Here is a 15,966-nt window from a genome sequence, read left to right as displayed (position 1 = left end):
TTGATGCAATATACCCTCATTAATGAAAATGCATGGGGAAAAAAGCATGGGATGAACAAAGGGAACAGTAGCATCTGAGACTGATATCACATACCAGTATGTCCACTCAGAGCATGGAGGCCCTGTCCTCTCTGACAGTCAGTTGTATAAATGTTACAATCCCCTGCTCCAGCACTTATCAAAATAGCTCCACCACTTTCTGGGCCTTCCATAAATGCCAAGTCTCTAATTGTCCCATCATGCATACTAAATTCCAGATCCGGTCCTGAAACAGCAATAAGAATTTTAAAAAAAGACACTGCTCAACTTACTGTGATAATTTAAAGATTGTTAAACTGCCTCCAAACTGACCAAGAGGAGGAGAATGGTAGAGTGGTATGCTCTATAGTCATTTGGGGATTGATATAATAATCAATTTCATTTTACTGAATTAAAAAAAATCTTTAAGAAATCAAAATATCGACTCAGTTACCACCATCACTAAAACAGAGCCATATGCAGAGTTACCTTCTTGGCTTTTATCTCAAAAGAAAATGAAAGAAAAAAAACAGATACTCTAGAAAATATTCACGAATACAAGTTATTCACCCAGCCACCCACTGGAAGTTATTCACCCAGCCACCTTGTAAGAATTTACTAAAAAAGAATAATGCCTCACGAATGCAAGCAATTGTAAAACAATTCTTAAGGGTATATTCTTAGATTTTACTAAAAACAGTACAGAGCTGTATTACAGACACACATGGAGAAACATAAAGAACACACTAGGAGGCTACTGCTTACATACTCGGCCCCTACCTGTTGCATTACAAGTCTCTGCATTGAAGGGCAGCACTTTGACGTATTTGTCATTTGACCCTGTCGCAAGTAACTGCCCACAGGGACTCCAGGCCACACAGTAAATGGATCCTTTGTGATGTTTATTCCTTTTAAAACGTACCACTGGCTGCTTAGGTATGTCATGTGCACTGGAAAGAAAAATTGTAAAAAGATATTTCAATTTCTTGCTTAGTAAATGAATGTGAAGTTTCTGTATTATGGTTGTTCTTGAGGGAGAGAGCAAAAACATATCAGACAACATGTTAATAACACTTTGTAAAATCTTAGATGCAACCAATTTAAAGCATATTTAAAACCAAAATCCAAACATATAATTATTAATCATTATTATACTAATCTTGAGTCTTATTTCAGACCACATTCAGAACAGAATATTTTTAAGTCTTCATTTCACATATTTTTCATGGATTTTAATTCAGAAACTCAAAAAATTTCTAAAAAAGAGCTTGTAAGTCTTGCAAATTTAAAAAGTGTGATAAGCATTTATCAAACATATAATATGAGCAACTGCCTGAGGCAAAGAGAAGACAAAGGATAGAGAAAAAATAAAAGTAGCTACAGCTCTGTCCTGAGTTTAATATCTGGCAGGGATAGATGTTTCATGACTATCCACATACAGTAAAGAAGTATTGAATATAAATGTTATAGTCCAGTACAAGGTACTAGGCCTTAAAGGACAGGGAGAATTATTACACTAAAAGATGAAGGCAGGTGAACTGCTTCAGTGAAGATAAAACACAGTAGAGAGACCAGTCCAGCATGCAGCATGGGAAAAAGTCTGTGGGGCTGGGAGAAACCTGGGGCATTCCAGAAACTGAGAAAGATAGGATGGGTGAGCAGCTGCAAGTCCAACTGAGGAAGGTCTTAAATGCCATGCTCCTTGAGAGCTTGGCCTTTAATGGGAAGCTAACATTGGTTTAGTGGAGTAGTAGCCTCTTATCTGTACTTTAAAACATACACTTAAGACCTTATTAGGTATAATGATAATATCAAGTCTCTGTAAGAAAATGTATTAATACATGTTTTTGGAGAACCATCCTAAAGGGTGAAATGACATATCCATTAAAATACTTCAGCAAACAAAAAGGATGAAGCAAATACAACAAAAATCTTGACAATTACTGCATTTCAGTGTATACTAATCTTCACTTCTGTGTAATTAAGAAATTTTTAAAGAACAAGAAGAATATTGATAAATCTTCAATTCTTAGAAGGTGTTTAATAGTGATAGAGAAAATAAATCAGATCAAAAGATTCTCTTTTTAGTTGCATATCAAGTTCATTGCTAGGGCCAACTAATTCTTTAAATGGATTTTACCTTCATCCATTTTGCTCCATCTCCACTGCCATCACACCAGCCATTGACAACAGCCTCCTACCTTTTTCTTCACATTTAATCTTACTGTCATCTGACCCAAAGTTTATCACAGTACTGTTCTGTTGAAAACTTCAAACAGCTTCCCTCTGCAGTCACCATAAAACCCAAAGTGGACACAAAGCTCTGCGTAATTCAGTTCACATCTACTTCTGTAGCCTTATCACACTCTGCTCACCATACTCCAGCCGATCTGAACTCATTTTGGTTCCTTAAAAAGCCAAGCTCTTTCTCACTTCATGATCCCTCTAACCTTATCTTCTTCCTTGTTTTCACATGGCTAGGTTCTATTCACCCACAGATCTCAACTTTAACACCTCTTCTTCAAAGAGGTCCTACTCTGACTCCCCAGTTCCCTCATCTCCCCATCTTACTGTTACAGCACCTTGTAGTTTCTCTTCATAGCACCTATCACAATGTATAATTACATTTATGAGTGTGTCTATCTGGATAATGTCCACCTTCTCCTCTAAAACAGAAGAAGTTCCATAAGGTCAATAAACATGTTTGTTTTACTCGCAACTATCCCCAAAGCCTAGCACAGAGAAGGAGCTCAAAATATATTTGTTAAATAAATGAATGTATTTTTCATAAAAATCAGTTTCTTCAAGAAGAGTCTATGAAATACTTGTGCCAGCATGAAAAACACAAAAAGGGAGAGTCAGTTTAAGATCAGATGAACCCTAAATATATAAAGTCTTTGGCATCGCCTCCTAATTGTTGCTCTTTTCCACTCTCTGATCTGGAATTCTGCCTATTCTCTCTCATATAATCCTATAGCACCAATAAATGACATTACTATCACCTAACATGATCCATATTCCTTTTCTCAACTTTTAAATGCTACTACAGACCAAAAGCCTATATTTCTAGTTTCAGATGCAGAGATATACCAAAAAATGCAAATAAATAAATAATCTCACCCCTCTGTTCTCCAAATAGGTTATAATAAAAAAAAAAGCCTTAAGGGTTGTAAAAAATTTCCAAAACACATTATGATATGTACTACTTTTCATATTTAAAATTTTAAGCTCTGTGGCTTGTTTTGCTTGAATGTTTTTGTCTACTGGTACGAAAACTATTCCATTTGTGGCCATTTCTCTAACCACAAAATCTACCAAATAGTTCATGCCCATTTATTTTGACAGTAAAAGCTTTAACAAATAAATTGACAAAAAAGAGCCCAAATCTAGTTTTCTGTGAGATTACATCTAAGATATTTGCTTTCTCAGTAACTTTAAAGAATTAGTTGTATACCTAATACATAAGGTCATATGCTTGGTTGTTTTTTTTTTTTTTGCAACATATGCCTTTAAAGATATATCCCTTATTTTCAAATCCCATAATCTGTTAAAACAAGAGAGTTTAAAATCATAGTTTGGTTGACCAAATGAAAACTGAATCTTTCTAGGTCAAAACGGTCAAATATCACACACCTCAACCTAATACTTCTTTGAAGCTATTGGTATAAGACATTCTAATTTTTCTCCAAGTCTATAACTAGCATTACTTTGTCTTTATGTAATTTAACTAGAATATAAAGATCTTGCAGATTTTTTTAAAAAATTAGAAAAACCAACAGAAATAAAGAAAACTAGGCTACTGAGTGGACAGTGGCCTAATTAAAAACATTTTTATGAAAAAAAACTTATAAAGTTAATTGGTGATTCTTATATATATTTCCTAAGTATTGAAAACAAAAAAGTAAAAGCTTAAAAAAAGGAAAAGAAAAACACTACTGAAAAGGCGACTCTTAAAAAGGGGGCCATATAGCTAAATTAAAAACTAAAGCAAATATGGCACTACAAACCATCTCTCCTTACCTTGGATCAATTACTTCTGGATAGGCACATACTCTCAGAGTTTTTGAATTTGAACCGACAGCATATAGACCACCACCTGGATGAAAAGCCACTGCTCTAACAGCTTGTGTGTCTTCTAGGGTATTAATACAAACAAACTGCTTCTTTGATTTATCATCCTATGGGCAGAATGAATATGAAAGTCATTCTATGAAAAAAAGAATTTGAAAGAATTCATCTTTATCCCATTTTAAATTCATTTGAACTGTATTATTCACTTTATCACTTTACTATTCACTATCAATACAAGCATACATTCTTTTGAATGGCAAATCTAAAATAAACCAAATTTTTCTGTTTTTGCTACTCATTGCTAAACTAAGCTTGGACAGCTCATAGACATTCAAGTTTTTCTTCTTTTCCATGACAAAACATAAGAATATGCATTCTCATATTAAGTTCTCTTCAACTGTCAAGAAAAGAACAGCCCACATTTATAGTTCTTACAACAAACCACTGTTCATGTTTCTAAAAGTAGGAAATATAAAATACTATTATTTAATCACTTTAGGGTTTAAAAAAAAGTTTACCATTATCTCCAGAAATGAATACTTTACTATTTCAAATTCAAATTGTAAAATACCCTTTTAAAACTGTAAAAATGGTTTTAATCAGGACCTTTAATTTCAGCCTCATTTGTTTTCAACTGTCAACTTGTCTGCTCACCTCCCTCCTCTGAGGAAGGAAAACTCTCCAACAGCACCGTCTAAAAGCTTTGGTGACTCCTACTATTGGTGTCATCTGAAACCACCCTGCTACCCAGACTAGGACTGGACCCTGGACCTGGAACAAAGCCCTCCAGGCTGGGGGTGGTGCAGAGACCCACCAAAATTTTGTCTTTGTGTATATACTTGACATTCATACTTTCCAAAGGCAATTTACTTCAGCTCTGATTGTATGCTGAGAGCTCTAGAACCCACAGTGATTTTATCAATGAAGAGATTATGCATCTCCCTACCCAAAGTTTTACGTATGCAGCAAAACATCCTCACTGGGGAGGAGGAGGTAAACCTGACATATTAGACTCTGTCTTACGTAACTGAATTGGATTCTTATATTATTCATATCAATGTATTTGACTAGAAATACTACATTTTTGATTAAGCCATATACAAGAAAGGTTGACTATTTACCAAATGAATAACATGGGTAGATAAGAAAAATGGAGGGGAATGACTTGTTGATTACATGGCCAATGGCACATTAATAATAGTTACTGCTGCTGCTGCTAAATCGCTTCAGTCGTGTACAACTCCGTGCAACCCCACAGACGGCAGCCCACCAGGCTCCCCCCTCCCTGGGATTCTCCAGGCAAGAACACTGGAGTGGGTTGCCATTTCCTTCTCCAATGCATGAAAGTGAAAAATGAAAGTGAAGTCGCTCAGTCGTGTCCGAATCTTAGTGACCCCATGGACTGGAGCCCACTAGCCTCCTCCGTCCATGGGATTTTCCAGGCAAGAGTGCTGGAGTGGGGTGCCATTGCCTTCTCCAATAATAGTTACTAAGGGTCGCTTTATAGCAGAAGTGGCAGAGCCACAATCTTACTTGCTCTTCTCCAGTGTATTTAAATTTATTAAAAGTCTGCTGACATTTAAAAAATAGACTTCACATAAAAATCCCACTTTCTAGGTTTTCTTGAAAATCGAAAGAACTGGAAACATTAGGTCAGCATATTTCTTTGTGCAAGGGACAAAATTCCTATGAACTTATCACAAAAATAATCAACTTTATTCATTTATGTCACCTGTTTGGTCCTATAAGCATCTGAAATAATAACTTTGTTTATGGGATTAAAATTTGAACTAGAGAAAATAAGACAGAGTGAAGGTGTATACTAGTTAGGGAAGGATATCTGGTTCCAAAGCGAAAAACAAATGTATTGATGCACAGTCCAAAGGAGTAAAGATATTAAATATCTTAGCTAACTAACCGCAGGGTTCAGAGAGTAGTGACAGCTCCAGCTCGTGCACCAAGGTCACCACTGAACCATTAAGATGAATGCCCTCAAAATGGTATTTCTCAGCAACCCCTTCACTCCACTCAGTGAAAACTCAACCACCTTGCGATTACTACCGCCATTAACAATAAGGACTACTTAAAGATGGTTCTTTCCTTAAATTGAGAATTCCTTGACAAGTAAATATACTTCCTTTGCAAGTAAATATAAAAATAACGAAACCGCCTTCCCCTAAGTATTACCTCTTCCTCTCTTGATCTTGATAGATTCCCTGAAGAATCTCCAAGAGGTGGCTTAATAACCGAAAGTTCTGATGAACTGTGTGAATAGAAAAGAAATTCAAGTACCATTTACTCTGAATATCAAAACAGGAACTAATTTACCCTTTCAATCTCTAAGATTTATTTCTTTGGGGGTCATAATATTTATTTATAACCCACACTGATCCCAGTCATAATTACTCTCTGGAGCCATTTGTTAAAGAGATGCTAGATTCCATAACACAAAGCAGAGTTAGTTGTAAGGAAGGAATGAGAAGCCATTCTGGGAAAAAGATTAGTCAAACTGTACAAATTTCATAGTAAGATATCCACGACCTTTTCCCTCCTTAGTTCCAGAATCCTGGTCACTATGGTTAAGTTTTAACCCAAGGAGGAAACTGGATTGCTCTTTAGAACAATTATCTCGTCCAAGAGGAGACTAACAGAAACTAGACAGTTGAGGGTCCCACAATAAAACAGTGTTTCTATTTAATCACTTTTTTGTGAGGCCAACAGGTAAACAGATGCATCCATACCTGTGGCCCTTCCTTCCAACTAGACATTTAAAAAAAATACCTCACTTCTTACAAATGCTTGAAGAAAGCCTCCTAAATAAAAAAACAGAGTCTAGGAAATTCCCTGGTGGCCAATGGTTAGGACTCCATGCTTCCACTGCAAGGGACACAGGTTCCAACCCTTGTCAGGGAACTAAGATACCGCAAGTCATAGGACACAGCCAAAGCAAAACAAAAGTTTAAAATGGAGACTAAAGACAATTAAGGAAACAAGAGCTACCAAAATATAATTAAAATCCTTAGAAATACAAGAGGAAACAATGTAAGAAAAATATCTATCTAAAAAGTTAAGGAAAATTAGAGAATAATAAAGAGCTTGGAAGATAAAAATAATACCCCCCCCAAAAAAATAGAAAATAGAGCTAAGAAAATTGCTACATAAATGTTTTCAATATTCTATTATTTATGAATCTAGATTAAAAGAGTCCATGAAGTATCCAGAAAAATGAAGTAAAACAGACCTACTCTGATGTATATCATGAAGCTTTAGAACACTAGTCCTAAAAAATTCTATAGAAAAAGCAGCAGTCCTCAGTCAAAGGATCAGATCACAATGGCATCAGACTTTTCAATATGTACATGACCATGAAGTGATGCCTTTGAAACTCTGAGGAATGATTTCCATTGTAGAATTCTTTACTCAGTTATACTAAAAAGTTAAAAATTAAATATTTAGACACGTAAGGTCTCAGAAACTTCTCTGATGTTGTACCTCTTTTCAGGAAACTACATGAGATCCTGAAAACAGGGAATCCAATACAGGGAAGAGGCAAGAGAAACTCCCAAGAGAATAGTGAAGGAACATCCCAGGATTCTCTAGGCCTGAATAAAATGGCTTAGAAGTAATGAACATAAAATGAAGCAGGAATGATCCTGGAGGGGTGTTTCCCAGAGAGGAAAGAAAAATGGAAAGAAAAAGTACCTGATATTTTTTACCGTAATGAGAAGTTTTATGACTTTACAGTTCTGTCACAGTATCTGCAGATAGTTCAGTAATAGGTACCAAGAAAACTAAGCGTGTGCACACATACAGATGCACACCAAAAATGAGGCAATTACTCTCTCCATGAAAAATAAAAAGTTCTGAGAAAAGGAAATATGTTCATATTATATGACTCAGTTGTAAATAACATTTACATGACCATAGTAATGTTAACACTAGTTAACCTATTTTGTTTACTTTTTAAATAAAAATAAACATATATTAGAAGATGTAGACAAAATTAATGTGTTGTGGGTAAGTAGTATGGTACCTAAATCTAACTGGCAGGGAATCAAGGGATAATAAAAACAGCAATAGAAGCATATTTTTCAGAAATGTGGAGACACATAGAAAAGAAACAGCTATCTAGGTTGAAAATGGCAGCCTACTAAAGATAGAAGTTATGGACAAAGATGGGTAAGATAGGGGATTCTGTTTTGTCTTACACCTTAAAGTGCTATTTGTCCTTTTACACCATGTATGTATATTACTTTGATAGAAATAAATTTTAAAATTTGAGTTCTAGTTGAGGGGTACACAAAAAAGTTTTATAGAAACTGTAATAAAGAAGCAAGTATTAGATAAATTTATGTCCTTTAAGTATAAAACTAGAGCTTTTGATACTAAATCTAGAAAGCCAGTTCTATACAAATGCCAGGAGCAAGTTATGCATTTTAAAATGAACCACTCTAAAGTGGTTTAAGGCTATAATAGATGAAGAAAATGCTCAACTATTTCCATTGCATAAGTTAACACCTGTTTACTAACGCTAGCAAGATGAAAACTTTTCTCTGACTAGTGAAAACATAAACATGCAAGAAGTCTCAAATGCTGTAACTACCAGAGCTGCCAATTCTCTTACTGCAATCACTCCACCATGTCATAGAACCACTTTTTACGCCCTGGAAGCTTGTGAATTAAAAGATTATTTGTTGAAAGGTATCAATGGCAAGGGGAAAAAACTGGGGAGAATATAAAGCCTAAAGTTGTATGATGTCTGAGTAAAATGGGTTATAGAAAACAGAATTGTCTTGGTGGTGGTAAGAAAGGAAACAAAAAATAAGAGAATAAAGACAATTAAGAGACTCAGAAGTTAGTAGAAGAGGATAAGAGAAATTCAACTTTCTAAGTTTCCATTTATTAGTTTGAAGTTAACATTTCCAGGTCTTACAAAGTAAAGCACTTACATTTGATTTCCACAAGGTGATTCTTCAAGAAAAGGTATATGATTTACTGATCCAGGAATACGAGGAGTACTTGCGTGAATACTTGAAGCATCATGGGTTAATCTCTGACTAGAGTCGTGGGGTGGTGTAGAAAAACTAGTTACAGAAGAATTATTAGATCCATTGCCTTTGTTCCCATTACATTGCTGGTTGAGCGCTGGTACCTCATTACCAAGGCTATCCATCCCAATATTTAACTCCCCGAGCTTTTGAATGGACCTATAAAATAATGTAATTATATTTAAATAAAAACTTAGTCATATTCCTAACATATAGAATATTGAAAGTCTGAGACAGTAAATACATGCACATATAACATATATGACAATTTAGTACCAAAAATTATCATCAGTTTAAGACACAACCAAGAAACTGCAAGAAGATCCAAATTCTCCTATAAGATACCACTGTAAAAGAGATAAGACATAACAGGTATCAGTGAATTTTTAGAAGTACCTTTTACCAAACAGGAAAAAAAAATCTGTTTCTACTCCAGTATAACTTTGGTTCAATTTTCAATACCAAATTTTTCACCAACAAAACAAGCCATTTTCATTTCATGAAATGAAACGATATTACTGTCTAGTAATATCATATCAACTAGGAAATGGATGACTAGTGCAAACCATGATGGGACAAAGTCAAGTGGCATCCTCATTATTCACAGATTCACTCACTCAATTCATTTATTCATTCTACAAAAACTATTTGCCAGGCTCTGATCTAGGCACCGGGGAGACTAAACAGGGAGCAAAACAAGGTAGCCTGAGTGCTTTTCCCTCACTGCAAGTCAGAGTAGCCTGACTCCTTATGCTGGACTCAGGGCTCCAAAGGGCACTTTGGAGGAAGCTGTCAGACTCTCAAGATTTAGCCAAGAACTGGCCCAGAATCACTTTCTCCAGTCTGGATATAATATGAGAGAGGACTACATAAGGGATGTGACTACCAAGAGGTGTTGTGGTTCACTGTGTTTTCTAATTTTTTAAATTAAACATTTAGTGTTCATGTATGTGTGTATGCGTGTGCACTTGTGCATGCGTGTGTGTGGGGGTTTAGGGTTTTTAAAAGACCTTAAAAGATCAGTTTAAAATTATTAAAGGAATTGGCAGCCATTACTAAATATTTATCAGTTAAAAACTTTAAGTAAATAGCATTTCTATGAAACACTAATCTTGTTAAATGCTCCCCATATATAAAAAGAAAGTCTTCAGTCAAATAAATGTGGGAAATGCTAAATATGAAGAGTCTAAAATGCTAACATAATTTTGTCTCACTAAAGTTAGGGAAGATGGGGAAGGGGCAGAATATGTCCATAATAAGAACCAATTATTAGTAACAGAAAATATCAGAAGTAATGATATAATACTGTTAATAATGAGCCTATCATACTTCAGTTGATTTTTTTTCAGTAAGTTCTATCACATAACATGACTCTTATTTCTCTAACTCTTTCTATGCCTCTGGAAAGGAAGAAGCAAAATTTAATTGTGGAAATGGTGTTCTGCTGCTAGAATGACTTGAAAGACTAAAACATTAAGGGGGAAAAGACATATTTTAATTTCTAGTTTCTATCTCTATTCAATTTGTCCTTGGTGTTAGTCAGATACTTTAATGTCCTGGTACATAAAAGTGAGGGTCTAGGAAAAAAGATTGAATAAAAGTATTATTTTAAAGAGTTAGAAAAAGAATAGATAAGGAAAGGTTAAGAACACAACAGAAATTTTATATGAAACTAATTTATAAAAGTTTAGGGTGAAAAAAAAAGTTTAGAATAAACATCCATTGATATTTATAACAGACCTGATTATTCTATGGATTTTTATAACATACTTACCTTTAGTATAATTTAAAATTCTAACTGCTAAAAAATTGAGAACAGTTGTTATGCCCTAAACTGAACCTAAATTATAAGAAAAAATTCTTATAATTTTAAGATAATGAATTCTATTATCTATATTGAATTCTATTATTACAACGAATTCTATTTATAATTATCTTTAAGGAAAAATAAACCATCTTGAATAGTTTAACTTTTTTTCTGAGCAAGGACATCCATACTACTGGAATCATAGAACCTTATCACTTTATGTTCTGACAATGTTAAGTATCTGCTTTCACTAAAAAAGAAGACAGGAAGTCAAATTGCAACCTGACTTTTACTGATATGAAGACAACATCCAAGAAGCCGAAGTAGCAGTTCATCATATCAGGATAATTCTGATAAGCCAGTGACCTGATCAGAGGTGATAAGAAAATGGTCTTCAAATTGAATGTTCAGAGGACTCCTAGACTCTAGATACCACTATAAATGTTCCTTGTGTGAAGGTCTGAAGAAAGGATCAGTTTCAGGCTCACTGACTTGCGTAACACACAGAATGTCAAGCAGGTTACTTCCAATATTACTGGACCAAGAAAGGACAGTCACCACTGCACTGCCCAATTATAACCATGATGATGCATGCATGCGTGTGTGCTTTTGCAACCCCATGGACTGTAACAGCCCACCAGGTTCCTCTGTCCATGGAATTCTCTAGGCAAGAATGCTGGAGTGGGTTGCCATTTCCTACTCCAAGTCATGATGACAGCCAACATTTATGGCATGCCTCCTATATGCTAGAAATTACTCTAAGTAATTTTTTAATATATGTTAACTCAACCTTCCAAAAACTCTAGCTCAATTAAGTATACATATTCTGGTTTACAGATTTCTAAAAAAAAAAAGTTACCATGTATTTACCTCCTATAATCAAAAATAGTAAGTTCATACATTTTAGAAGAAATTAATAAGAATCATTTTAATATTCTGAATTCAATAAAATCTGAAAGTTTAAGCTCTCAAAATAACAATAAAATAACAGCTACCACTTAATATAGTGTTTACTCTATGCCAGGTACTGTTCTAAGTACTTTATGTAGGTTAATTTGTTTAATCTTCATGGCAACCCTGTGAAATAGATGAGGAAACAAGCAAACTGAAGATAGTAATTTCCCCTAAGTCTTCAGCTACCCTAGGACACAGCCAGATCCAGAAGCAGCCCACTTTCAGCCTGTATGCTGAAACCACCATGCTCACCGCTCCCTTTGCTCAGATGCGAAAGACCATTTAACAGAAGGAGGACAAAACTGGATAAGCCCTCAGACTTCTGTGACTGAAGAGATTATGTAACTCCACACTACTTGAAACACTTAAAAAGCCTTAAAATTTCAAACTATACACACAAAGTAGCAGTTACTACATGCTCTTAATAGCTTTTAAATAATTCCTCATATTTAAAAAAGTGACTAAAAGACCGACCTATTAAGGAATTGTTCGGTAAGATTCTGCTGCTGATCAGGACCATCCTCCTGATTCACACCTCCTTCAAGCAGCATCTGCTGGTATATCTGTCGCTGTTGCTCCTTCTGTTCTAAGTGCTGTTGATAGCGCAATCTTTGCCTATAATATTCTTGAAACTGTTCTGTTGAATCTCGAAGCTTAAAAATATAAAAAAAAAAAAGTTTGAGCAGACTATGATTGAATATGTTATCACTCAACAGTAATTTCCATAAGTGCTGCATAAAACATAGACGGCAATCAGAAAATAATATACTGGATCTTTGAAAAATAACATAGTACACATGAGTCTTAACAGTCAATTAGAACAGATCAATTAATTTGCTCTATTCCACAGTAAAAGACTGACCAAAACAAATGATCATCCTGGATCCCTGACTAACACAAATAAAAACAGACTACAGTTGTCACAAGGACAACATGAATATAGAATACAAATGTAAAGACTAGCACAAATCTGTATTACTAGGAAAAAATACTGAGGGACTACATTAATATTTAATAAATACAATATTAACCTTGTCTAACAAAATTTAAGCATGTAAGTGGCTGTGGCTTAATAGGTTACTCTAGAAGGAAGCTTATAAAATTTCCTTCAAAAACAATAATTCAAATGGCTCTTCACAAGAAAATAGAATAAATAGATGTTAAACTCAGCAGTCTCAACATTCCTACTTCACTTGTCTAAAAGAACTACATAGTACTCAACTTAAAAGGACTTAGATATTATACTGAATTCCAGTATTGGCAAAGAAAGACCCTCCTGCCAAGCTAGAGTGTGGTCAAATTACAGAGATCATATGAACTGGATCATGTCTAGAACTGGCCAACACTGACAGTAAGCTTAACCAAGAGTCCTGTATGACTGACTAAAGCTAAAACTGTCTCCTTTTCCCAGAGAATAGTAATGGTCCTCCTCTATTTTATAACTTATAGCAATAACTCTGAAAGAAAATTATCTCTATGTCCTTTAAAAAATTTTTTTGTGGTAAAATAAATATAAAAATTGTAATTTTAACCATTCAGTGTGGAATTCAGTGGCATTAGAGTCATAGTGTTACATAACCACCACTATTATCTATTTCCAAAAATTTTCATCACCCCTAACAGAAACTCTGTAACCACTAAGCAATAACTCCATTTCCTTCTTCCTCTGACGCCTGCTAACTTCTATTCCTTTTTCTGTCTTATGAATTTACTTATCCTAGATATAGCATGTGAACGGAGTCATACAGTATCTGTGCTTTTGTGTCTGAATTATTTCACTTAACACAATGTTTTCAAGGTTCATCCAAGGTGCAGCCTATGTCAGACTTCATTCCTTTTTATGGCTGAGTAATACTCCATCGTATGGATACATCACTTTTGTCTATCCATTAACCTGTGGATGTACATGAGTTACTTCTACCTTTTGGCCACAGTTAATAATGATGCTATGAACATGGATGTACAGTTATCTATTTGAGCCTTTGCTTTCAAAGCTTTTGAGTAATACCTGGAAGTAAAGTAACTGGGTCATATAGTAATTCTTGTTTAGATTTTTGAGGTACCATGAAACTACAGTGACTACACCATTTTACATACCAACCAGAAATGTATGAGGCCTCAAATTTCTCTATTTTCTCACCAACACATTACTTTCTACTGCTTTGATTTTAGCCTTTTAGCCATTCTAGTCATTGCAAAGTTATACTTCATTGTGGTTTTGATGTGCATTTCCCTAATGACAAGTGATGTTAGGCATTTTTCTCATGTACTTATTGGCTATTTATAGATGTCTGGCCAATTTGGAGAACTGTCTATTCAACGCCTTTTTTAAAATGGATTTTTTTATTGTTGAGTTGTAGTAGTTCTTTATATTTTCTAGATACTAAAACCTTACCAGATAAATAATTTGCAAATATTGTTCCCATTCTGGAGGCTGTCCTTTCAGATTATTGATAATGTCCTTTGATGCAAAAAAAGTTTTTAATTTTGATGAAGTTCAATTTTTGCATTTGTTGCTTAAGCTTTTGGTATTATACCTAAGGACATATTACAAAATCTAAGGTTGTAAAGATTAATCCCTATGTTTTCTTCTGAGTTTTATACTTTTGTAAGTCCTGTACTTAAGTTGTTGATCTAGTTTTAGTTAATTTTTATATATGGTGTGAGGCAGAGGTCCAATTTCCTTTTTTGCATGTGGAAATCCAGATATCTAGCATCATCTGTTGAAAAGATTATTTCTCCCCCACTGAGTAGACTTGGCACCCATACCAAAAATCAACTGGTCACAGATATATGAAATTACTTCTGGCCTCTCAATTTACTCAAGTGGTCTATATGCCTATTCTTATACAAGAACTACACAGTTTTAATTACTGTAGCTTTATAGTAAGTTTTAAAATTATGCAGTATGAGTCCTACAATTTTATTTCTTTTTGCAAAATTGCTTTGGCTATGCAAAGCCTGCTGCAATTCCAAGTATCTGAGTATTAGCTTTCCCATTACTACAAAATAGGCAGTGGAATTTTTTACAGGAATTACATGAAGTTTGTAAATAATGTTGGGTAGTACTGACATCTTAACAGTACTAAATCTTCCCATTCATGAACACAGAATGTCTTTTCATTTATTTAGGTCTTCTTTAACTTCTTTCAGTAATATTTTGTAGATTTTGGCATACAAATTTTCTACCTCCTTAATTTAATTTATTCCCAAGTATTTTATCCTTTTATATACTGCTGTAAACAAAACTGCTTTCTTAATTTCCTCTTCTGATTGTTCACTGCTGGTATACAGAAACAATTTCCATGTGTTGATCTTGTACCCTGCAACTTCACTGAACCTGCTCATAAGCTTTAATAGGGGTCATGTGGATTCTTTCTGATATATAATATTTATGTCATCTGTGAATAGAGACAGCTTTACTTCTTCCTTCCCAATTTATTTATTTTTCTGGTCTAACTGCTCTGGCTAGAACTTGTAACAAATGTTGAAGTAACAATTGTGAAAGCAGGCATCCTTATCTTTGTTTCTGATCATAAAGAGAAAGCTTTAAGTCATTCCCCATTAAGTATGATATTAGCTTGGGTTTTCCATAAATAATCTTCACCATGCTGAGGAAGTTCCCTTCTATTATTAGTTCTGTGAGAGTTTTTAACAGCAGAGAGTGTTTCATTTTGTCAAATGTCTTTCCTGCATCAATTGAGACAATCACATGTTGTTTATTTTTTCCTTCATTCTATTAATGTGATTATTAAACTGAAAGTTTTCTATGTTGAACCACCAGGCTTTCATCCTGCAATCAATCTACTTTGTCAAGATGTATAATCCTTTTAATATGCTAATGGTTTTGGCTTGCTAGTATTTTGATTTTTGCCTATATATTCATAATACATATTGGTCTGTAGTTTTTTTTCCTAATATTTTCACTTGGCTTTGCTATGATGGTAATGCTGAACTCATAGAATGGGTTAGGAAGGGTTCCCTCCTCTTTTATTTTTTGGAAAATTTTGAGGATTATTGTTAACTCTTCCTAAATGTTTATAGAATTCACCAGTAAAGTCATCTGAT

The 15,966-nt window shown here is 34.4% G+C and overlaps 1 protein-coding gene across 4 annotated transcripts in view; it reads right to left on the bottom strand.

Moving 5' to 3' along the window:
* WDR47 (WD repeat domain 47) overlaps positions 1-15,966 on the bottom strand; it is a 63,262-nt gene that overhangs the window by 7,804 nt on the left and 39,492 nt on the right. For 2 of the 4 annotated variants that reach the window (XM_040232155.1, XM_040232153.1), the window contains exons 7-12: positions 12,373-12,551; positions 9,039-9,296; positions 6,277-6,352; positions 4,039-4,196; positions 799-968; positions 95-271 (exon numbers count right to left, since the gene is read on the bottom strand). In XM_040232155.1, the coding sequence (XP_040088089.1) occupies positions 95-271; positions 799-968; positions 4,039-4,196; positions 6,277-6,352; positions 9,039-9,296; positions 12,373-12,551 (1,018 nt within the window). The remainder of the gene's footprint in view (positions 1-94; positions 272-798; positions 969-4,038; positions 4,197-6,276; positions 6,353-9,038; positions 9,297-12,372; positions 12,552-15,966) is intronic. The other 2 variants (XM_040232157.1, XM_040232154.1) reach the window with 1 other exon arrangement.

Source organism: Oryx dammah, unplaced genomic scaffold (genome assembly GCF_014754425.2).
Source record: "Oryx dammah isolate SB20612 unplaced genomic scaffold, SCBI_Odam_1.1 HiC_scaffold_28, whole genome shotgun sequence".
NCBI classification, from domain to species: Eukaryota; Metazoa; Chordata; class Mammalia; order Artiodactyla; family Bovidae; genus Oryx; species Oryx dammah.
Note: the sequence above shows the minus strand (reverse complement) of the source record. Positions and strands in the feature narration are given on the sequence as shown.